Source organism: Falco punctatus (assembly GCF_963210335.1).
Source record: "Falco punctatus genome assembly, chromosome: 3".
NCBI classification, from domain to species: domain Eukaryota; kingdom Metazoa; phylum Chordata; class Aves; order Falconiformes; family Falconidae; genus Falco; species Falco punctatus.
Window position 1 is genome coordinate 83,422,571 of NC_137582.1, and position 23,283 is coordinate 83,445,853.

Sequence of the window (23,283 nt, forward strand, 5' to 3'; positions counted from 1 at the left end):
CTCTGGCCCCGCCGGCTCGGTGGTGCGGTCTCTACGGCGCCCGCACCGCTTGCCCGCGCGGCCCCGCCCCCCGCGGTCACACCACTCGCCCGGCCAGCGCTGCGTCAGCCAGGCAAGATGGAGACAGCCGAGGAAGGTACCGCGCTCCTTCCGCGCCCGCCGCTAGCCCCGGCCGCGCGGGGCCCTGCGCGGGCCGCCCCGGAGGGCGGAGGGGTGGGGGAAGCGCCGCCGGGCCCGCCAGCCGCCGGGCGGGCCGGGGGCTGTTGACGTCGGGAGGGGGCTCCGCGTACCGGGGCTGCAGGTGCCCGCGCCGACCCCGGCCCCCTCCCCCCGCTCTCCGCCACTGCCGGGCCCGCGGGGGGCGGCGCGCGCGGGCTGGCGCGCACGCGGGTGCCCCTTACATAACCGCGGCCGTTGGGGGCCGGGCGCTGCGGGGGAGGGGGGGCGGTGCTGTGGTAACACCCGGCTGGGGCCGCCCGCGCGCCGGGCTGCTGCGGGCCGGGCCGGGCCGCCTGGGGCTGCCCCCCGCTGCGGCTGCCCCTGCTGCGGCCTTCGGCGGGGGCGCGGGGCCCAGCCGGGGCTCGGGGAAGGGGCAGCCCGGCGCGGGAAGCAGGAGGCGGGGGGCGCGGGCTGGGGCAGGGGCCGTGAGGAGGGGGCTGCCCCCAGGCGTGCAAAAGGGGCCAGTTTTGGTTTGGCCGGCAGACGCCGGCATACCCGGTCCTGTAACTTGGCGAGTTTTAAATTTCCACTTTAAGCTGAGCAGTAATAGCAGCTTCAGCAGCTGCTGCTGCTTTCGCAACGTTAACTTTGTCATGTACGCTAGAAAATTGAAATTGTAAAAACATGCAGGAGCTGATAGGTTTCTCTGTCTCTTCTACACAAGACTGATATGTAGTAACTTACCTCATTTTAAAAAAGAAGTTGCCAAAGAGATTATAGTCATGTTTTTGCAATGTCTAGTAGTTTCCATTTTTATGGGCGTTGCTTTATTTGAGATCAAATGTGGGTATGTTTTGTCAGCACTTCTGCGGTGCTGGGTTGATGTTGAGGAGATATGCAGTTCAAGCTGATGATGCAGGACTTTCATAAAGCAGGACTTGGTATAATAAATAAAGGATGTATGCCGTGCTATGTTTCTTGCAGTATTTGAGCTTTGTTTATCATCTTAAGCAATAACTACAAATAGATATTGCAGTAGCAGGACAGTTCCAAGGAAAGTGTTTTGTGTCTTGGCTTTTGTTACTTTGGCATCATTTTGAATCTAGTTTTTTATGTAGTGGCACTTGATTTTCCAGCTTGAGAGGATTCAAAAGAAAAAAACTGGAAAAACGTGAAACTGGATGAAATAAGATGGCACCGTTGTAGAAACAACACCCTTGAGTTGTGCTGTTGACATCTTTAGTATCTGTGAAAACAGATGGCTTATCAAAATATTTTGTGTTTTTAAAATCTAACAGCTTTTAGAACTGCTTGCTGCACTCTGTCATACCTCTGTAGACCAGCAGTCTCTGCTTGGAATTTGGACTTTTCTGATTTTATACATCTACGTGTTTGTATGTGGTCTTTTAACGTATATATGTAGCCTTAGATAGTATGTTGTAATCTTATCAATGTTACCCTCAAAATCTCTTGAGTAGTAGAATGAAAATAACTAGTCTATATACTCACTTTCCATAAGTGCCACTAGAAAGTCACAACTGCTACAGTTTCAAACTTCAATTCCTACTATTAAGAGTTTCATGACACCTGCCAGAAGGCTGAGGAGACTTACCAAGGTTAGAACGCTTTAAATACTGGTAGCAGAAAACATTGTGTTAATGCCTTAAGGAAGAGGAAATCCATGCTCTAATAATGTTGTTGCTCTATATATTCTATATATATGCTCTAATAATAATTAAAAAAAAAGCAGCCTGTACTGCTGCTGCTGCAGAGTCAAATGGACTTTTGTAACTACTGATAGCCTATTAACAGTGTTATGGCCGTTGTGTTTCTGATGGGTTTCATGCTTGACTGACTTGCATTGCAGAAAACTTAACTGGATGGTGGGAGCTCTGATGAGAGAGGCACTTTAGGTAGCTGCAGCTGCTTTGCCTCTGAATGGATGTGAGGGTTGCTTCTCTGTAGCACCTGAAGGCGCCAGATACCAGGTTTTCCTGGTAAGAGGTGCTCCTCTTTCTCTCCAGTTAAATCAGTTTGTTGCTGTCTTGGTTTTGGCTGGGGCAGAGTTAGTTTTCTTCCTAGGAGCTGGTACAGTGCTGTGGTTTGGATTTAGTACGAGAGTAATGTTGGTAACACACTGATGCTTTAGTTGTTGCTAAGTAGTACTTACTTTGAGTCAAGGGCTTTTCAAGTTTCCTATGCTCTGCCAGTGAGGAGGGGCACAAGAAGCTGGGAGGGAGCAGAACCACAGCAGCTGACCCGAGCTAGCCAAAGGGATATTCCATACCATAGAATGTCATGCTCGGTTATATATATATATATATATATATATGGGGGGATTTGGCTGGGGCCTGCTGATCAGCCTGCTGATGGTTGCTCTGGGACTGGCTGGGCATCAGTCAGCGGGTGGTGAGCAATTGTTTTGTGCATCACTTGTTTCTTTTGGGTTTTATTGTTCTCTCTTTTTGTTATCTCCCTTTTCGTTCCAGTTATTATTACTGTTAGTAATAGTATATTTTACTTCAGTTATTAAACTGCTCTTATCTCAACCCACAGGTTTTACCTTTCCTCCTCCCTATCTTGGGGGGGAGGGGGACATAGTGAGCAGCTATGTGGTACTTAACTGCCAGCTGGGGTTAAACTGTGACAGTTGCTAAATAACAATCTTCACTTTTGGATGTTAGTGACGAACATTCTGTTAGAGAGGTGATAGGCAGAGAATCATTTTTTAGTGGAACAAAAAACCACTGTATTACCCAAGGCTGTTCTTTCCAAAATGCATGCATGAAGAACGGGATACAAAGTGTGTGTGCAAGTAGAAAATCAGTGTTTATTACACAGTGGAATTCCCTCTGAACATTACAGTAGGTCATAAGGTAAATGTTGACCCTCAGCGGGGTTTATTGATTTGAAGCTGTTGGCTGCTTAACGCTCCAGATTGTTACACTCATGTTTATTTGGATTTATAAAACAAATGGGAATATCTAGAAATTGTCTTAGCCTTTGAAAAAAATATTTAGTTTTAACTTATTGTAGTAAGCTAATAGAGGAAATCCTCTTCCAAATAAAGAATTCATTTGCTTTTGGTACAGCAAATTATGTTTTTCCTGACAGACTTGAGAATAAGTGAACAGTCTGCCGTGAGAGCCAACGGACCATTAATGAGCAGGTTCAGAGAGCTGTGGGGGCCTCTCAGAGAACAGTGTGCATTTAACTTGCTGGTGCCAGAGTGTTCTTATAGTAGCGGTTTCCCATTCTGCCTTGTGTGCTGGCTGTAGGGCTTGCCTGACCCTTTATGCAGCTGATCCAGCATACGAAGTTGTCAACTTACTGTAGTGAAATAGCTCTCTTTGAAAGAGTGCTGGAGGAAGGTGGGCATGCCTGTCAGTTGAAGAGGCCCGTCTTGTGCAGCCATCTTAAATGCTCTCTATAGTAAAAGACTCATTTGTTAGGTGAAGTAGTGGTTCTAGTTGTTCTTGACGGCAGAGAAACCAGGGATTATTGATGTTTGCAGCAATATGTCATTGCTCAGTATGGCTGTGATGGAAGTGCTCTTTACGTCTCTTTGTAGCATCATTGGCATGATATTGAATACATGTTTCTGTTAATTCTAGCTTTTAGGCCTGCATGAATGAATTGAAACCTCTTTTTATGGATAGAAAAATTATTTTCTTTGGAATCACTTGAATTCTTGTGCTTTATGTGTAGAAACTGTTCTAATGTTGTGTGAACCATGGATATGGTCATGTTGTGACTTTTTAATAGAAAAACATTTTGGACCTTTTTGTTAAAAAATGTGGAAATCTCCAAAAATTAACTGAGAACAAAGATAGGTGATTCGGACTTGAAACTGCATGTTTTCAGTGTTCTTAGGTCAGTACTTCAAGTTTGTTTTTTATAACAAAGATTTCTGATGTAGATGTGTTAGTCTTGCAGGTTTGCTGAATGGTGTTTGATAGAGAAATAATTAACTAAAGAGAAAATCCAAAACTTAAATCTTCTGTAAAAATGAACATTTTATGTTCATTTCCTTAATGTAAGTAAAAGGAGGAGTAATAGGACTATACCATTCATCTCAATAAGTGAGTAAAATACTTCATTTTTATTTATATTTAGTTTTATGTTTAAATGGTCTGTATAACCAGATGATATTAAAATAGACATTTGTTCTTTAGAGGGAGAGGTCTACACTTGCTTCTTTGTCCACAAAACATCTTGCAATCTTTAATTGTAAGAAAATGTCAAAAATAAACATAAAGGAGGTGCGGGACCCATTTAAACTATGAAATAAGAAATAGAAGATGTCTTCCCTCCTGTGACTAGACTGTAGACTGCTAAATGGATGGCTTTTTTTGACTCTGGTAGCAGACTCACAAAACACCTATTTCTGTTTATTGTGACAGGGTTTTTTTCCCCTTTCATAAGAGCACCAAGGGACACCCATGTTAGGTTCAAGAGTAGTAAATGGTGACAAATTTAAGTCATTGTCAGGCACCAGTGAATCTCTTCTGCTCAGTCTTCAACTTGTTCAAAACTCAGATGGAATTTTTCTGTTTCAAAGTCACTGCTTTCAAGAAGATTATTATTAACAGACTATGTTTTAGTGATAACTTTTTTAGGCAAAGAGCACCTCTGCATGTAGTTTTACTATGTCTGTTTCCTAGACATCTTAAAAATATAAGATAGCATGTTTGGGTTTTTTATAACATGATCAGGCAGATAACATTCTTGTTGGTTTTCTGGTGATCTCTCAGTCTTCCTGTCTTGCACCAGATAAAATCTGTCTTTAATCCTCTTTCAATTTATTTTGGCTTCATTTTGCTACATGGCAAAGTTTCTAGAATTTAATTGTATAATTTGTCTTGTAAATTTCAGTTCTTTTAAGCAGTAGTGTAATAAGCTTTATGTCTTTTTCAGCAGATATATGCAGAGTCTGTCGGTCTGAAGGAACTCCTGAGAAACCCCTCTATCATCCATGTGTGTGTACTGGCAGTATTAAATTTATTCATCAGGAATGGTAAGTTCTGTATTTATGGTTTTTTTAAAATTTTTTTTTCAACAAAAACATCAGCATTCTTCTAAAAACAATACTTCCTAAGTCTTCAGGTTGAGTACTAAGAAAACCCAATTTTCAGTGGAAATGTGTTAGGGATTTTGAAGTTTTTTACATGATGGTTCATTACAGTTCACAAAGAATTTATCATTAGATATGAAAAGAAAGTACTGATAATTGTTTGTGTTTAGGACTACGGTTCTGCTGATATGTCAGCTTTATGAAAACTAAGCAGAAAAATGAGTACACTGGGGCTTTTTGTGCCCACTTGTAGTTGTGAATGAAAAGAACATCTAACCTCATAGCAAGAAATAAAGATACCATAGTACTTTTTGGTCATTTTGAGGTGTATGTTTGTTCAGGGAAGAGCTAAAGTGAAAACTATAATTCTGGTCTAGCATACGTTCCTTTTGATGGTATTTTAATAATTAATTTTAAAATTTTCACAATTACAACAGTTATAAATCTTTCAAGATATGACACATATGCATTCAGCTAAGATTTAGAAGGAATGGTGTCACTAGTGGGTGTCTCTGTCAGGATATACGCTTTATTAGCCTTCTCAATAACGTACTCAAAGAACATACTTTGTCAATAATGTAAGTGATATATTTGAAGAGTTGCTGTTAGTCATAGTCAGCTTACCTTTTTTTACTTTTTGGAACTTACTTGATGGCCTAAAAACATTTAATAAATGTGCTAATTTAAGTCATCCTTGTTAGTACCAATACCCTGATTTATGTTTGAAAACAGAATTGGTGTGTTTTTCATGATGAAGGTATAAAGTGGAGAGATGTAATAGCGTGTTTTAATGTGATCACTTCTTATTGCAGCTTAGTTCAGTGGCTTAAACACAGCAGAAAAGAATACTGTGAATTATGTAAGCACAGATTTGCTTTCACACCAAGTAAGTATGTTTTACTGTTCCTATCTTTTCAAATTTTTTTTTCTCTTGGTATATATGAAGTGATTACTTCTTCATTCAGCATGATAGATCCAAACTTGTGTTTTAACTTATATATTCTTGTTTGAATTGCACTTTTTATGCATATTATTGCAGACTTGTGAATTGTTTAAATAATGGATAATCTGGTTGTTCCATAATCTTGCATAAGCCATAGAAGAAATAGTATTCTGTACCTTTTCTCACTGCCTCAGTCCCATTCTTTTGTTGCCAGCGTTAGTGTATGGCTTGTTTCCAGCTTCAGTGATAAATGAGTGTTTGAAAGTCTGAATGTTAAGGTGAAACCATAGCAAAATTTGAATTGGAAAACTGGTTTTCAGTTGTATTTCAAATATCCACCTGTAACACTACCATATGACTTGTCATTTCAATTCAAATTATATTGACAGATAATGCAAATGATAATTATTCCACTAGCATTTCAGTCAAGATACAGTAACTACCTGGTATTACATTGCCTTTTATGTTAGATTCAACTAAATTAGCCAACTTATGATGAAGAATGACTGTATCTTTATATAGTTCCAAGAGGATTCTTAATTACATTTTAACTGATAGTAGTAGAAATAAGTGAGGTCCTTTGGCTTGGTGACGGGCTAGGCTCATTATTTAGCATTGCCAACTTAATGCCTGTTCAACAGGTAAAGTGGTTCTTGTGCTATCTATTTTTCTTTACAGCTGCTGAGCTCAGTTCTTCATGGTGCAAATACGTAACTTCTCAGTTTAGAAAAAAATAATCATCTGCACTGTAGTTGGGAAAGATGGTGAGGTTTGAGTATTTTAGGTGTGTGGTACAGTAAAAATTAAAGCTCCTTTTCAGAGTAGCTGGTCCCAGTTAGAAGTATAGACTGTTCATCTCATCTCCTGTTCCCCTTGCCGCCTTTGTTTTTTTCTACTAGTTTTGTACATTGGTAGAGAAAACTGAGGGTAAGGACCCAGATCGCTTAGTTAATGTATTTCGTGTTCCAAAAATCCTGTAATACTCCTTTCTTCTATATATTGAATCAGAATTTTCCATTTCTGCCAATGACTAATTGAACACATTAGACTTTAAATGATCAGCAGTGAAATGTAGAATACTAACTGTCTTACCACTGTGAGGAGAACAATATATTTTATTTTGGTCACAGAAACGCTTTCAGGGTATTCTTTTTAAATAGTACAGAGACCTGTATAAGACATGTAAGAGGGATCTTATCTGCTTGCAGGTTTTATTTGTAAACATTTTTATAAAGTTGTTACATTGCTTCTGTTTGGAAGCTTTGCAAATTGAGAGTGATCCCCATTTCTGGAGCTTTCTACAAGCTAATTAGCTTTTTTTCAAAATGGTTTTCTGCTGTGAGGTCCTCTACAGAATCTAGTGTGCAAGACCAGAAGACTGTATTTCAGTGATTTACTAGTTGTTAGGAAGAAAGAGGACTTTTTAGTTTTGTATGAGAAGAAAAGAAAGACAAAAGTGTAGTGTTCTCCTTAGGATATAGAAAAGGAGAATAAAAAGTTCTAAATGAAGTACACTGTATATATGTTACACTGCAGAAGTTTAATCCTTGACTGCCATAGCTGTTACCAGCGCAGCTGGTGATGTAGTTGCAGGTTATGGACACATAGAAAACAAAATGGAATTATTGGGGTTTAACAAGTTACCGTTTGTCATAGGAGCCTTGAAACTGGTAATAAGGAACCTCTTTCTTCTCTGTGTAGTAAGTGCTCCCTCCATGTTCAGCCTCTAGCAAAGATCTGTTTATCATCCTGTCGCACACTGGCCACTCCCCAGACTGAGCACCCTCAGTTGATAACGTTTGCTTCTTTGCTTTCCACGCTATAGGGTGCTTTCTATTCTACCAGGCTGCACAGTGATAGCATATGTCAGGTACCTAGTACAGATTCCTCCAGCCCTCTCCCCTCAGCATGTCTTCTTTCATTGTTTCCTTCACACCCAACACTCACTCAGTTACAGTTTCTTTAGTTGCTCTTAGCCCTCTTTATTTGGAAGATAATGTGGCTGTCCAGTCTGAAAGATGGATCTGCTTGTGGGAGCTGGGAAAGAGTCACAAGTGCTGGAGATAGAATGATAAGGCAGAGATGGGATTGATGTATATACCAGTCATCCAAAACAAAGTTGGATCTGTCCTATAACCATGCCAAGTTACAAGCACTCTCAGATAAGTTAATTCACTATGGGATGTGGTGGAATAAACGCATGTACATAATTAGTATTGGGGCTTCAGTGGACAGTCACTAAGTTGAGAATAATAGTTCAGTAATACCAGCAACTCCTCTTTTAGCTTGGCTTGCTTATTAAAGCTGTTGCATTTTTGACAGAATGACAGCTTCTTTACTAGTATAACTTTTTGTATATGGAGTATTCATAAAATATTCCTAGTGCATGTATTCTTTAAGTTCTGTAACATCTTGTGACTTCTTTAGCACCTGACCCCCTAAGTTACTCATGGTTTGGAAGGAAGAAAGTAGAAGGTTCAGCTTGCATCTTGGCAGGAGTACAAAGGAAGTAATTTTTCTATTGAATAACAGCATCGTTCTCTAGAAGTGTTTAGTCGTGTAGGCAAACGTTTGTTTTTCAAATGCATGCTTTGAAGCTAAATTTTATGTTGTAAAGATCATTGCTTTTCTGCAGTTCTTCAAGTTATGAATTAATACAGCTATTAAAAGTAGCTTTGGACTTTTCTGTCATGGTGCTTGTTCATTTTTGACTTGTTTTCTTTTCAAGTTTTTAAAGAGCAACTACTCTGTGTTCTTTTTGTCCCCACACATCTGCTTTTCTTTGTCATGTGCTGGCATGCACTTTTCTTGATGTTACACTAAACATTTATAAGCACTGAATCATGAAGGAAAGTGAGGCTGTATTTCCTGAGAGAAGATAGTTTTCAAAATTTTTCTTTTCCATAGAAGGTAACAATAACAAATATTTTCAAAAATATAAATATGGAAGTAGACTAGCATGGTCTTTGGCTGGAGATTGGGATGGGTTCATTCTTCTGCTTCCTAAGCGGCTGCATTGCTGGTGTTTGATACAATGTCACAAGATTAGTTAACACAAAGATTGTGAAATGGAAGGAAGCCATTTCGGTAGGATGTTCCTTGTTTTATAAATTATTATAGTCTGAAATAAGCTTTTGATTTATGCATGCAAAGATATTAATTCAAGGCTTGCATGCTTTTGGACCTCACTGTTTGTCTTGTTACAATTGTGGTTTGTTACTGTTCTTCCTACTTCTTGGTGTTTGCCACCTTTGTTCACGTGTAACTGTTGATAGGAAAGTTTGTTGGAACAGGAACTATTTGTTCCCTTGAATTTGCCTTGATTGAGCTCCTAAGCTATCCTATAGCACACTGAGATTTTTCATATTAAATACTTATTTTTGTTTAAATTAATCCACAAGCCTTGGTATTTTTTTCATTGGCCTAAAAACTTCTCAATGTGACTAGCGTATCTAGCTTAATGTGAAAGAGTTCATGGTTCATAAATTATTTTTTTAAGGCAAAGGAAAATGAGTATCACATACTTAAATATGAATATATAATTTAGTATTTTAAAATTAACTTGTGCAAGAACCATTGCTTAGTAATTATAGTTTGCTTGTAGTAACATTTAAGTTCCAAACTTTTGGATCTTTAATTTTGTACAAAATTATAAGAAGCTGTGTAATTATACTGAGTGACCTGTTTTATTGGGCTCATCATTCAAAGTAATTAAGATTTTTGTTGAAGGATATAATGAGCTATTTTTTTTACTTGTTCATTTTGACAGATTTTAACAGTAGTCCATAGTTCAGGCATTTTGAAAAAGTCAGGTATGGAAAAACATAAACTTCCGAAGTAAAATACTGCATGCAGGCACAGAATTCAACGTCTGCTGCCAGCTCCAGGTTGCAGAGTAAACACACAACTGAGAGACATATGAGTGTCATTTCGTATGTTTTATTAGACCCTTGGTTTGCATGAGAAGGGATGGCATTTTTTTCCTTTTACCTTAGCAGTATGGAGCAAAGTCTGTGTGTGTCTCAAGAGTATGAAACATAAACACAGAATGGTTTGGGTTGGAAGGATCTTTTGAAGATCATATAGTCCAACCTAAATAACTCACAATTCCTGTGTTACCAAACCAGTGCTTTGACCCATTAGCTATAAACCACATGGTTTTTACTTATGAGTGTTATAGTCTTATTTCATAAGTGCACAAGGATGATTGACGTACATATAAATGGCTTGCAATTCTAATAGTAAATAGAAAATCTATGGGTAAGAGGACTGTAAGTGCGGAGATTCTGTGAAGGAAGCTAAATGACAGTTTTATCTGATGAAAGAAAGACATTTTGCTTGCTTGCATACTAGACATACACAGATTTAGGTTATGGGCAAATAAAGAGGCTGACTTGGATGGGGAAAGAGTGAGAAATGAAATAGGATATGGTTGCATTGTGACAGCTGAGGGGGAAGACTAGTAGAAAAATTTGAGCCTTCATAATAAATAGTGGTAGGGTTTGTTTGATACAGCATATGTCAGAACACTGTTGCTTTTTCTAACGTCTTTCTGCAGCTCTGCTTCCCTAAGTGAAAAGAAAGGTGATGCATTATAGGAAGGGACTCGTGAGAGTCATGAAATCTGTAGATATAACATACACTGGGAAAATGCACTTAGAATTTTTATTCTCTTCCAGGGGGAAGATTTGTGTTTTCAAAATACTACTGACCAGTAACATGAAACCTATGGATTGCTTTCTGTTGTATTTTATACTAGTTCATAATGATCACATATATCTGACTTTTCTGCAGATGTTTGCGCATGCTTCAGAAAGTATCCACTCTTTACCGTGGTGGAAATAGTCATAAATGGGGGAGATAAACATATTTAAACCTGCACAACCTGTTCCCATTCATTGGGAGTAAGCCCTTAGGAGACAGGGAAAGTCTTGGACTGTTGCTTTGGGACCAGTTGTACATGCTGATGATTCATTGTGGATGTGGGTTTGTGATGGGATTCTCCTGCCAGTGTGGGACTGGAAAGGAGGAAAAGAATTTCAAGATCAGGAAGAGCCTGGTCTTCTCTCTGTCTTGGTCATTTTTTCTGTTGTGCAGCTAGCATTTAGAACTACAGAGAGTGCCAGTACTTCTGATGATGTTGCTTCTTTTTTCTTTTTTTTAATACCAGCAACAAAAGTGAAGTCTGAAACTATCCAGTTTTGCTAATATTTATAATTATCATTACATCTTACTTTATCATAACGGAACATACAGGTATTCAAAAAGGCCCTGTTACTGCTTAGATACTGCTCTGATAACAGCCCCTTTCTGTACAGCTCATGTCATGACTAATATCTTGTCTCCTTGCAAGAGAAATTGTGTTGGCAATGTAGTTTTCATTTGGATTAAATGTTGATACTTTGAAAAGTTTGGGAAAGAGAGGTTAAATTGAAGGTGTTAGTTTGTTTTATTTCTTTGTGAGTTTGGTGGGAATAACAGCATTCAGGTTCAGCAGATTGTCCCATTGTGTTTGTCAAAGTACAGTTGTGTGATGTTTGTACTAAATAGCCTCTGAAGAAATGGGAATGATGAGAAAGCTTCCTGTAATAAATTTAAAGGTATCACTTTGGTAAGCTAGAGCATTGGGAACTTTTTTCCCACTTTCCTGTTCTAGATTTTTTTGGCAGCTGAAATCTATTGACAAAATGTTTCCCTAAAAACTACTGATCATTGTCTGCTTTCTTCCTTATTTTTTCTGGGAGAAGGAAAATGTCAAAAGACAGCCTTGTGTTTTTCCTACCTTATTTTTGTGTCAGTATAATAGATTTTTGCCCTGAGTTGTCTGCTTAGGAGAAATAAAATTAATATTTTTGTTCCTGAAAATGTTAGGCTTACAAAACCCCACCCCTAGAGAACAAGCAGCTGAACACCCCACCACCCCACCCCACCCCGCAAATCCAGTATCCACAAGTAAAACAGCAGTTACGCTGCACAGGTGTGACCTGAGTATCCAAAAAGCTTTCTAGTAGTTTTCCCATGCCTGGACAGCTCAAAGAAGTTGAACTTTAAGCTGTGAAAACCTAGTTAAGCTCAGTCAAGGTCTGTATGAATTTTGTGCTGTAATAGGAAGAAAGTGTTGCTTTAACTGGCCTCTAGTGGAGATGTTTATTTGGAGGAACTGTGGTAAATAATGCAGGAAATCAGTTTCTCAAACTGAGTTGGGAAAGATTACTGGGATGGGAATTAACGGGTGGAGGAAGAATGAAGAAGGCCAACTGGAAAAGGAAATGAAGAGGATGTATATGGTGGCAGGGGTCAAAGTCTCAGGCCTCACAGTGGTGGTGGTGGTGGTTGGATAAAAGGGGGTGGAATGTGGAGAGAAAATGGCAGTAGATGACAGACACAAGTGGGGGGGATTAGCCATGAAAATCACTGGCAGCAAGCTTCAGTGCTGCAGTGTGCTTCCACACCAGGGGTTCCTGTCGTGCTAGGAATTTTTGCATTTCACCCACCCAAACGTTGTAAGACATAGACTTTATCATATCATCATGGTATAAAGCTTCTAGTAGTAGAAGCTGTATATTTTTTGAGGTGTGGTAAAGCAGGAGAAAAACACCAATCTTCCCTCCTAGCCCTGCTTCCCCCCAGCTCCTGAAATGATCCAAAAATCACCAAATTGTTAAAATTTGGGGGATGTAGCTTGTTGTCTCTGAGTAGTAGCCACATTGTGCATTTATTTGAATGCTCAGTTGTCATCTTAAAGCCTTTAGAAAGGTATGTAATGGTGCTAACATTTATAACCACTTCAGCTTTACTGAGTTAGTATGGGCATCCTTTTTTACAGTTCCCTGTGTGAGTGTTCAGTAACTCCTGAAAGATGCATTTTTTAAAAGCTAAACTCTCACAACATTCCCCTAACAAAGATAAATCATTAATGCCAAGTTAATGTTTTCCTTGTAGCCTCTGTTGCAGTTCCAAAGTGTGGATCACGATATATTTTTTGAAAATGAAAAACATAAGCCTCGAAGTACCTGTTGAGTTCGCTTTTGCCCGAGTGATACCACAAATGTATAACAAATATAATCTAGTTAGGTATTCTTTCAGTACCCTTAACAAAGGTCTGCTTGCCTCTTCTGGTAATTTTCCAGAATGTTTTTTCAGTGTCAGATGAGAGATCGTTAGTAAATATTTAGTTGGCATTTTCTATGTCACTACCAAATTATATACTAGATCTCTTTCTATAATAAGAAAATTGTAAATTGGTAGGCAGTGTCAAAATGTTTGTGTCCTGCTTTCAGTTTAGAGCTCAGTGTTCTCACAACTATTGGCAGCTAGTGTTTTATTTTGAGTCCTTTTTTTTACAAATCCCAGTTCCTTGCCAAATACCTGACAAGTGAGAACCTTTGAAATTTAAAACCAGTTACTATTTGTCTTACTGTAACTGTTCTGTTGTTACTTTGTGTCAAAGATAATCTGCATGTTGTTGAAATGCACCAGACTCTCTGTATTCTTTGACTACTTCTGCATGTTGATACTAGCTTTCTGTGCTCTTCCCTTCTCTTTACAATACAGAAACTTAGGGAAATGTCCTTGGAGAGAAAGTAAGTTTTTTTTCTCCTGTAGAGGCTTCTTTTCAGAGATTGGTAAAAGGATGATTAGGAGCTAAGGTAAAGGTAGTAGGGGTGTTCATTAGAGTAAAGAGGGGATGCAGATGATTGCATGAAGTAGTATTTCTCAGACTCAAGTCAAAGGATTGCCTGTGAGAGGGAAGGAAAACTTTTCTCTAGTAGTTCTTGTAAAAATTTAGTTTCCCTATGTAATTAAAAGTATGTGATGTTTTTAAAAAATAGTCTCTTAATTAAACCTGTTAAAGTCTTCAAGCTTTGCTGTTTTCAATGTAACTGTTAAACATCCAGGCAGCAATGTCTTTTTCGACTCCTAACCGTAGTTTTTCTTCATTATTTAAATCTGTTATTGACACTGTGTGTTACCATCCAACAGAGATGGATATTTTCTAATTGTTTGCAAAAGAAGCTCTGTCAATGCTTTTTGCTGCTTTTGAGCAGGGGTGCGTTTGTGTAATACATAGGTGTTGAATTCAGAAAGTCAAGAAAATTTACTATTTACTATTATGAAAACGTCTATACAGGCTGAGAGATCTGCATTATATTCTGTAATATGAGTGACCTTAGAAGAAATCTTGCATTATATGAAATAGATATCTGTTGGAAGTAAGTCATTCTGTGTAAACTTCCATGTGTATAGATAGTTAAATCTGTTCTCTTCAGTTTTCCTGTCTGTGTGGTGCTTTCATTGTGCTGATTTTTGTTGTTGTTTTGGTGCTGTTGGATAGCAAGTGGAATCTAAATTACCTAGCACAAACAAATTGACAATCTGCAAAATTGCTAATTGTTCTTGTTCCTTGTGCTCTTTCCTTGAACTAGGTTTACAAATAACACAGGGGTATCTTCAAGGTAGTGCAGAGTGGAAGGGCTACTGAATTTAGAATGTGCTTTTTCTCGTAGGCTTGAGCTTATTTTGAGATAATCAGATTTTTATAGTTGACAAAGCTATTAAGAAAACTTCTTTAAGTCAAAAACTAGCATGGAGTTTATTAATTTTCCTGTTGCACTCAGTACACAATGTAACAAATGTATCATGTGAAGTTTTTTTGTTGTTTGAGTTCATATTTTGGGAATCTATAAAATATGCTTATTTGTCTAGTAAACTTCTGCCAAATACAAACATTTTGTAGTTGGCAGGACTTTTAAAGAAGCATTTATGTAAAGGAAGAGCTGTTTCATAAGTACCTTTTTTCTACACAGTTTATTCCCCAGATATGCCTTCACGGCTTCCAATCCAAGACATCTTTGCTGGACTGGTTACAAGTATTGGCACAGCAATACGATACTGGTTTCATTATACACTTGTGGCCTTTGCATGGTTGGGAGTTGTACCTCTTACAGCATGTAAGTATTATTTTTTTGTATTGTACTCTTGTAGGCAGAAAAATATGTCAATTCCTGCAACAAAGTTTTGTAAGACTATTGTTTATTTAGAAAAAATAGCAGAAATTCAAAGACATTATTTCACTTATTGTCACTTAAAAGTTTTAGCTATTTGACTCTTAAGCCAGTAGTGCAATGCAGGAAGCTGTTAAGAGATGACAAAACGCATAAAAGGGCTTTTATACTGCTTATTCCAATAAAACGCCTCTTTTTAAAGTATAATCTTCAAAATCTACATTGCAGATTTAATATTGTTTATCAATATTAGGGTAGAGGAATTGTTCTGATCTGTAATTTATAAATGAAAGTGCAATATTTTTTTTGGTATGAAAAGTGAAATTCTTTTAGTCATGCATAAATTTATTAGTAAAACTCCTCTTACAAAATCTGAAAGTCCTTTTAGTAGTAAAGGAATTTAACAGAAAAAAACCCACATTTAAATTACTGTAGTATCCAGTTTGAAATTCACTTTTCAAATACAAATGGAAAGAGCTATTGATGTTTCAACAAGTGAAAAATGTAGAGAAGATGGAAAAAAGCAAAAGCGATGTGGTGTGCAGTCAAGGAAATGATTGGAAGTGCATCTTTACAAGTAATATACCCCTTGAACAAAAGAGCAGGGAGCTAGTAACTGCATCTCCCTAGACAATTTCTCAATATGTTCTGTGCTTTTATTTGTAGCTGACACTGACTTGGTTTGAGAATAGTACAATACTGGCATCAGCTATAGAAGAATTATTCTGTTCCTGCAGCCTGTCCTTCCTGTGCAAGAAAAAGAGTTTTTCTGGGCATGGAGTAAACAAAGACTTAAAGTGCTCTGCATTAAAACTAAAAAATACATCAAACTTATTCCTTGGGGTTTTAGACAAATTTGGGGTTTTTACTGTTGTCTGTCAAAAGGCAACTGTTGTATATTTTTCTTACTAAAACTTTTGAAGGACAGCAAAATCATATTCAGTGGATTAATTAACGTAGTTATGTTTTGTAGCTTAAAATCTGATGCTGGCTCTGCAGTAATACTGAAATGTTAACAGAGGTCACCACTCACAATTTAGATATGTAAGACTTTTAAAAATTTTTTTACAAATGTCATTTTTGTTTTTTAATACTCATTTACTAAGCCAATATAACTGACTTATGAATTTTATTTACAAGTTACTTTTTTAAAATTTTGCCTTAATTTGTCTCCAACATTGCACGTGTATCTCTTTATGGATCCCTTTACAAGTTAATGTGTTGTAAAGGGTATCATTTGCACAGGAAGATATCCAACATGATAGAGCCATTCAGTCTTAACAAACCTTCAAAAAGCAAAAATTTGCTTTTGAAATTTGTCAGGTTCTCTCTCGTGTGTATGATTTTGTATAGGTATTTTCTTACATTAAATGCCTTTAATGTACTCTTTAATTTTCTACAATATTTAAATACTACTTAATGTCATCTTCTGCCTTCCCCATTTGTGTCATATGGCTCACATAATTGTGTGTGGCTGGCTTCAAAGGAAGTATTCTTCTTAATATTTTATATCTGGAAGAGGAAGATGCAGCATAAAAAAGTCAAACATACCAAAGGAAATGTATGATTGAATAAATCTGTCTTCCAGGTTAACATGCTGGTAATGCACTTATCCTATTGTGGGATAACTTCTACATGCCATTCAAAGTATGAATGGAACTGCATTATGTGAGCACCAGAAGAATGAGCAGAAGGGCTAAAAGGAGTATTTGCTGTTTGCCAGAGAGCACTATATATGTGATTTCATTCAAATCAAGAGGAAAGATAAACAGAATAAAGATAAGGTGTCAAGAACAAGTCTGGAGTTATATAGATAAGAACAGAACAACTGAATTTTGCCTCAGACTCAAGAGGGATGAAACAAAACAATGAGGCAAAGATCCCTAACAGCACCCTCTCATGAAGAGTAAGAAAGGCAAGACTAAAATCAGTTAATAAATGCCAGTCAAGAAGAATCCAAGAGAGATGAGGAGGATGTAGTAGCTGGTGTCTTTTACCTTGAGTGTTGTCCACAAGTGGTCCTGTCCAGAGCCTTTGGGTGTACATCTCTTATTGCTTGTATGAGAGTAAGCAAGTGAAATCTGCGAGGGAAAACAGCTTGCTTAGAGAAGTTTCCTTAGAGGTTTTTGTGTAATAATCTCCTTCACATTCCATGAAATCTCACAAGGAGTTTTGTTACACTGCTTTTCTACCAGTGTTGTGTAATCAAAATTTATAAGGCTTGTGTTCTTTGACCTTTTCAGCCTGGCAGAGTTCACAGCAGTATCCTGCCCATTTGAAGTTCCCCCACCATGTAGCTAGATGGGAGGCAGAAGCAAACTTGAAACTCACTGGCAGCAGAGGATCAGTGTCATGCTAAATTTGATTCAGTGACTGTTCAATATAAAATGTGTAAACTGACTACAATGAGACTGAACGTTTTCATTAGATCAGCTACAGCCATTGTCTCTTTTGTGTTCTAACGTACTCTAGACATTTGAATTTTGTAGTATTATTTTCTGCCCAATGTCAAAACTTCAGGAGGAGTGGTGCATTGCACTGGGGATGTAAGTGTTAACTTCCTCTAAGTGCTGTGTTATATGTAAAAGGTGAGCATGAACAGCAGACCTTTTGGGCATTTCTGATGGATTGATTCATGAGAGATAGAGAAACATAAACTTCCTATAAGTTCCAAACAGGTTTAACCAAGGGATAACAACAGAACTATTTATTCTAGGTTGCAGAAACCCTAGTGTGCCAGTATATGCTTGGGTACCTATGCCTGCCTAAAGGGTAGAATAAGAATTTTAAGAACTGCATTTCTGAGCATGGGTGCCTTAATTCTTCCCTCATCCTGTTCTGAGCATCTGTGTCATCCTCCTATGAATACCAACCTAACTTTCTGAAGTAGACTATATACACTGTTAACCTGCTTTTATGTGACTGAAGAATCATGTTAAAAAGGTAACATTAACTAGCATCAAGTATTAATCCATAAAACAATTATTTAAAACAGATAACGAAATGGTGGGATTCCTTGATACAAGATACCACAATACCAAAAGTTTATACAGGCTCAAAACGTGAGTGAAAAATGTGATGAGGAAAAAAAAAAATCTATCAGGGATTAGTTAGCACTGAGAAACTATGGCACAGGAATGGAGCTGTTCTGTGTGAAGCATATAAGAACGTACTGAGGAAGTATTGCTCCAAGTGTCTTTAACCTGTGTCCATATTTTTCCTTAGTCATCCATTGGTGTGACCAGTGTGGGAGATGGGTCTAGATGAATCTTGGTCTAACCTAGTATGGCAGTTCTTAGGCTTTGAAAGTATACTCTATCAAAAATGTTCAGCTAAAATAAATATACAGCTTTGTTCCATATGGTTGTATATGGTCTTGACTTCTGTTAGTTCACTGAAAGTTGATGTTTTTTCCCTTGTCATGAATTTAGTTAGGACTCCAGGAGAAAAGCGGGGTACCTATGGTCCCTTCCAAGTGAGGCTATAACCAAAATTGGATTTATATTATGCTTCTGTTTCTTCATGCAGGTCGTATCTACAAGTGCTTGTTTACTGGCTCTGTGAGCTCACTACTGACACTGCCACTAGATATTCTGTCAACGTAAGTACTTGAACAGTTTGATACAAATAACTTCTCTAGTCAGATTACCATGAAAATGGTTGCTTTGGAACTTAAGTGTCCCTTTCTTCCAGTTATGCTTGCTATCTTTCATCGTCTTGCAAGACAGTAGAAATCATTTCACTTTGAAGTTCTGTTATTCAGGTTCTTTGGAGGTGGAAAACTGACTTAATGAAATGGGCCCTGACTAATAAAGATTTGTATTTGACATCAAGAAAACTTAAACTGCCAAATTACACTTAACTAAAAAAATTAATTTTCTACAATTCAAATCGGATGCCACATAGTAGGATATTAATATATATATATTACTAATAATACTAATGTCACATTCTGTTTGCTTTTGAATTTAATTTTATCTATCCTGATTCTCCTGTGTGGTAGGAATGGGGTTTTTTTATCGGAATTCCTTCTAGCTGATACTTAGATTTTAATGCTTCAGTCAGCATATGCTATTGAGTGTTGTCTGTCTTTGGGGTTTACTAAATCAGTGTTAGTTATAGAATTGGGAAATAGCAACATAATTGTGTCAGGCTAGTTCTTACTTTTTTCATTACCTTGAACCTGAGGAACTGAAACTTAGTTTGAATAGAATCAGTTGCACATCAAGCAGATTTTGAATTAATATCCTGTGTGGTTCAGCTAAGTCATCTCATTTGAGCTATTTGATTTGAATCATCAGGTCATGTTAAGTTTAATTTTTAATAATGGAGAGAGATGCTTGCTTGAGATTAAAACAGTATTCTTCCTGTTATCTCCCCATAAGTGTAGATTTTATTTTTATTTTTCTGAGAAGAAACTGAAACAACTGGACCTAGAGCACCTTTTCTTGTCTTTTACAGTCTAGAGAGAAAATAAGGCTCAAGTATGTGTCAGATTTTAATGTAATGTGAAGCTGTTCGACATGTATTTCTTTGTCATAGTCCATTAAAATAGCATCTTTTCATGTTGGACTTCCTGTCCCCATGGTATTTATTCACTGTGCTGTGCAGACAAAAGTGTGTGTGTGACAATACTTTGGGAATGGCAGAGTACTACAGTGACATATTTCTTTCTCTTTAAAAAAAACATACTCTAGTTGGCTAGTTTCCTGAGCAAATTCACTGTGGTGAAGGAGTAGTGCAAGGGTGGAAATAAGTGGAGGGAGTACCTGGAGTTAGGGATGAGGGTTGCTTAAGCCAATTCAAGTACCTCTTGCATTGCATGAAACCCTAGTTTCAGTTGATTAACTGAACTTTGTTTTGCTACTGCTTTACAGTTATGTATGACTTCAGATAGATTAGGACTGTTAAAGTATAGAAATAATAAGTGGAGTAAAAGATGGACTGAAATACAGTGAGTGCAGTTGAAGGCAAACCCTGCAGTTCCATTCTTCTGGTTGGGGTAGCTCAGCAGATAAAATGTTTCAGTGGACTGGATATTATGCATCTAGCCATTTAAACAGAAATTTTACCGTAGCGAATAATTTACTTAGTGAATATTGTGTTGCTTTTGCTGTTCTTGAGGATTGTTTTTCCCTAGTGACTCTTGAAGCTTTTCTTCATATTGAGTCAGATAGTGTTTTGCAGGAATATTTGTTTAAACCGTAGTGATTTCACAAACAAAGCAGACAGAAGTAAAACCTATTCCAAATCAGTGTTTATCTTGTCACTTAAAACCATTTGTACACAGGTACGTACAGCCTTCCTAAAATAAATATTAAATTAGTAAATGGTTATGGTATTTTAATGTATATTAATTAATGTTTTCTGGTACTATTTATATTATACATTAATAGTTATGACTCTATATTATAATTACTATAAATTACTAAAAAATTTATGTCTAGATACTTTTTTCGTCTAGATACTTTTTTCACCTAGACAAAAATAAATTCAGCTTTTTGCACAAATACCAGTGTATTTGTTGATTTGGACTGGGAGGATCTGTTTGGTAGTTAGCAAAATATATTTCTCTTTGGTTTTTTTTTTCTTTAACAGGGAGAACTTGCTGGCTGACTGTTTGCAGGGCTGTTTTGTGGTAACATGCACTCTGTGTGCATTTATCAGCCTTGTTTGGTTACGTGAACAGATTGTCCACGGAGGAGCACCACAGTGGCTGGAACAAAATCAGCAGCAGCCACTCAATGGTGTTGGTCAACAAAATGAGGTAAAGCTTAGGTGCTCAGTAGTTCATGACAAATTTAGAAAATGTGGTTTTTGAATCAATATATTATCAGAACCCATCAGTACTACTATTTTACTGCAGGGTATCTTTATTTGTGCATTAGCGGAAGTTGAACATGTATTTCTGTATGAACGCCACTGTTATGTTTTTGAAAAGTGACTTTAACATTGTTTAGATTCTTATGTGTGTATCTTTACATTTTCCTTAAAATAATTTTGTGCACATAAAGCTGAATTGTCAGCCATAGTCAATGAAGATGCAGCTTGCTTTTATTTTTGTCTCTTTTATAAAAGTGTTTCAGTAGTTCATCACATAACGGTTCACTGTTCTCAAAGCAGTTGGAGGTTTAGTTGAAACCTCTGAAGTTGGAGCTTCTCTGCCTTCCCCTCACCCCCAACACACATTCACCCCTTTAGTGCTTACAGGAACCTCTTGGGCAGGAGAAGAGATGATATAAGCAATATGTGCATAGGAAGGAAGTAATTAAGGTTTTGTTTCCTTTTGTAATAAATATCAATTTTTTAAAGGCAGAGATAGAGAACTTCAGCTTGATGGACTGACTTGGGTTGTCCTTGAATTACCATCTTTCTAATATAATGATAGTTTCCATAAGATCAGGAGTGTTCCACAGAGTCACAGAATGGTCAGGGTTGGAAGGGATCTCTGGAGAAATCTAGTCTAACACCTGCCACCACCACCCCTCCCCTGATGAAGCTGTTCACCTAGAGCAGGTTGCATAGGATCAACATCCAGGTAGGTTTTGAATGTCTCCAGAAAAGGAGACTCCACAACCTCTCTGGGCAGCCTGTTCTGGTCCTGGTGCTCTGTCACCCTCAAGGTAAAGAAATTCTGCCTCATATTCAGAAGGAACTTCTTGTAGTTCAGGTTGTGCCTGTTGCCCCTTGTCCTGTTGCCAGGCACTGCTGGAAAGACCCTGGCCCCATTCTCCTGACCAGGGGTCCTCAAACTGTTAACCAGGGGGCCGGCGTGCAGATGAAGTGGCAAGCAGCCATCTGCGGCTGCTTGGTTTCCCCCCCAACCCCTGGCGGGGGGGGGGGGGGGGTGTGTGTGCAGGTGGGTTCTGTAAATACCAGGGGCCGGGTTGAGGACCTTGAGGGGCCGTAGTTTGAGGACCCCTGCTCTTGACACTCGCCCTTCAGATATTTCTATACATTGGTAAGATCCCCTCTCAGTCTTCTCTTCTCCAGGCTAAACAGGCCCAGCTCTCTCAGCCTTTCCTCATAAGGGTGATGCTCCAGTCCCCTAACCATTTTTGTAGCCCTTGGCTGGACCCTCTCCAGCAGTTCCCTGTCTCTTTTGAACTGGGGAGCCCAGAACTGGACACTGCACTCCAGATGCAGCCTCACCAGGGCAGAGCAGAGGGGAAGGATCACCTCCCTTGACCTGCTGACCATGTTCCTCGTAATGCACCCCAGAATCCCATTGGGCTTCCTGGCCCCAAGGGCACATGCTGGCTCATGGCCATCTTGCTCTCCACCAGAACTCCCAGGCCCTTCTCTGCAGAGCTGCCTTCCAGCAGGTCAACCCCTAAGTGCGTGGGGTTGTTTCTCCCTGGGTGCAGGACCTTAAACACTTGTCTTTGTGGAACTTTATTAGTTCCCTCTCTGCCCAACTCTCCAGCCTGCCCAGGTCTGGCTGAATGGCAGTGCAGCCTGCTGGTATATCAGCCTCTCCTCCCAGTTCTGTATCATCAGCAAACTTGCTGGGGGCACACCTTGTCCCTTCACCCAGGTGATTGATGGTTAAGTTGAACAAGACTGGACCCAGTACTGACCTATGAACACCAGTAGCTACAGGCCTCCAGCTAGGCTTTCTCTACTGAGCACTGGTGAGACCACATGTGGAGTGCTGTATCCAGTTCTAGGCTCCCTTAGTACAAAAGAGTCATGGACATACCGGAGCGAGTGCAGTGAAGAGCCAACAAAAATGATTGAAGGACTGGAGCATCTGATATGTGATGAGAGGCTGAGCAAGCTGGAACTGTTCAGCCTGGAGATGAGAAGGCTTAGGGTGGACCTTGTCATCATGCATATATGCCTGATGAGAGGATGTAAAGAAGATGGAGCCAGAGTTATCTCGGTAGTGTTGAGTGACAGGACAATGGGCAGTAGGTTGATATTAAAATGTAGGAAATTCCATTCAGACAACAAAAAAAAGACAAAAAAACCCAAAGGCGGGTTTGGTGGTTTTTTACTGTAGGAGTGATCAACTACTGGAACAGGTTGCTAGGAGAGGTTTGTGAAGTCTCCATGTCTGGAGTTACTCAAAAGCCAACTGGAAACAGCAGCGAGCAGCC

The 23,283-nt window shown here is 38.7% G+C and overlaps 1 protein-coding gene across 3 annotated transcripts in view; it reads left to right on the forward strand.

Moving 5' to 3' along the window:
* Nucleotides 1-102: 102 nt before the first annotated feature.
* The window catches only part of MARCHF6 (membrane associated ring-CH-type finger 6), a 49,092-nt gene continuing 25,911 nt past the window's right edge, over nt 103-23,283 (forward strand). For 2 of the 3 annotated variants that reach the window (XM_080382052.1, XM_080382051.1), the window contains exons 1-6: nt 103-136; nt 5,077-5,176; nt 6,046-6,119; nt 14,984-15,127; nt 18,710-18,782; nt 20,780-20,948. In XM_080382052.1, coding sequence (XP_080238178.1) covers nt 118-136; nt 5,077-5,176; nt 6,046-6,119; nt 14,984-15,127; nt 18,710-18,782; nt 20,780-20,948 — 579 coding nt within the window. In that variant the 5' untranslated portion in view covers nt 103-117. The remainder of the gene's footprint in view (nt 137-5,076; nt 5,177-6,045; nt 6,120-14,983; nt 15,128-18,709; nt 18,783-20,779; nt 20,949-23,283) is intronic. The other variant, XM_080382050.1, reaches the window with a different exon arrangement.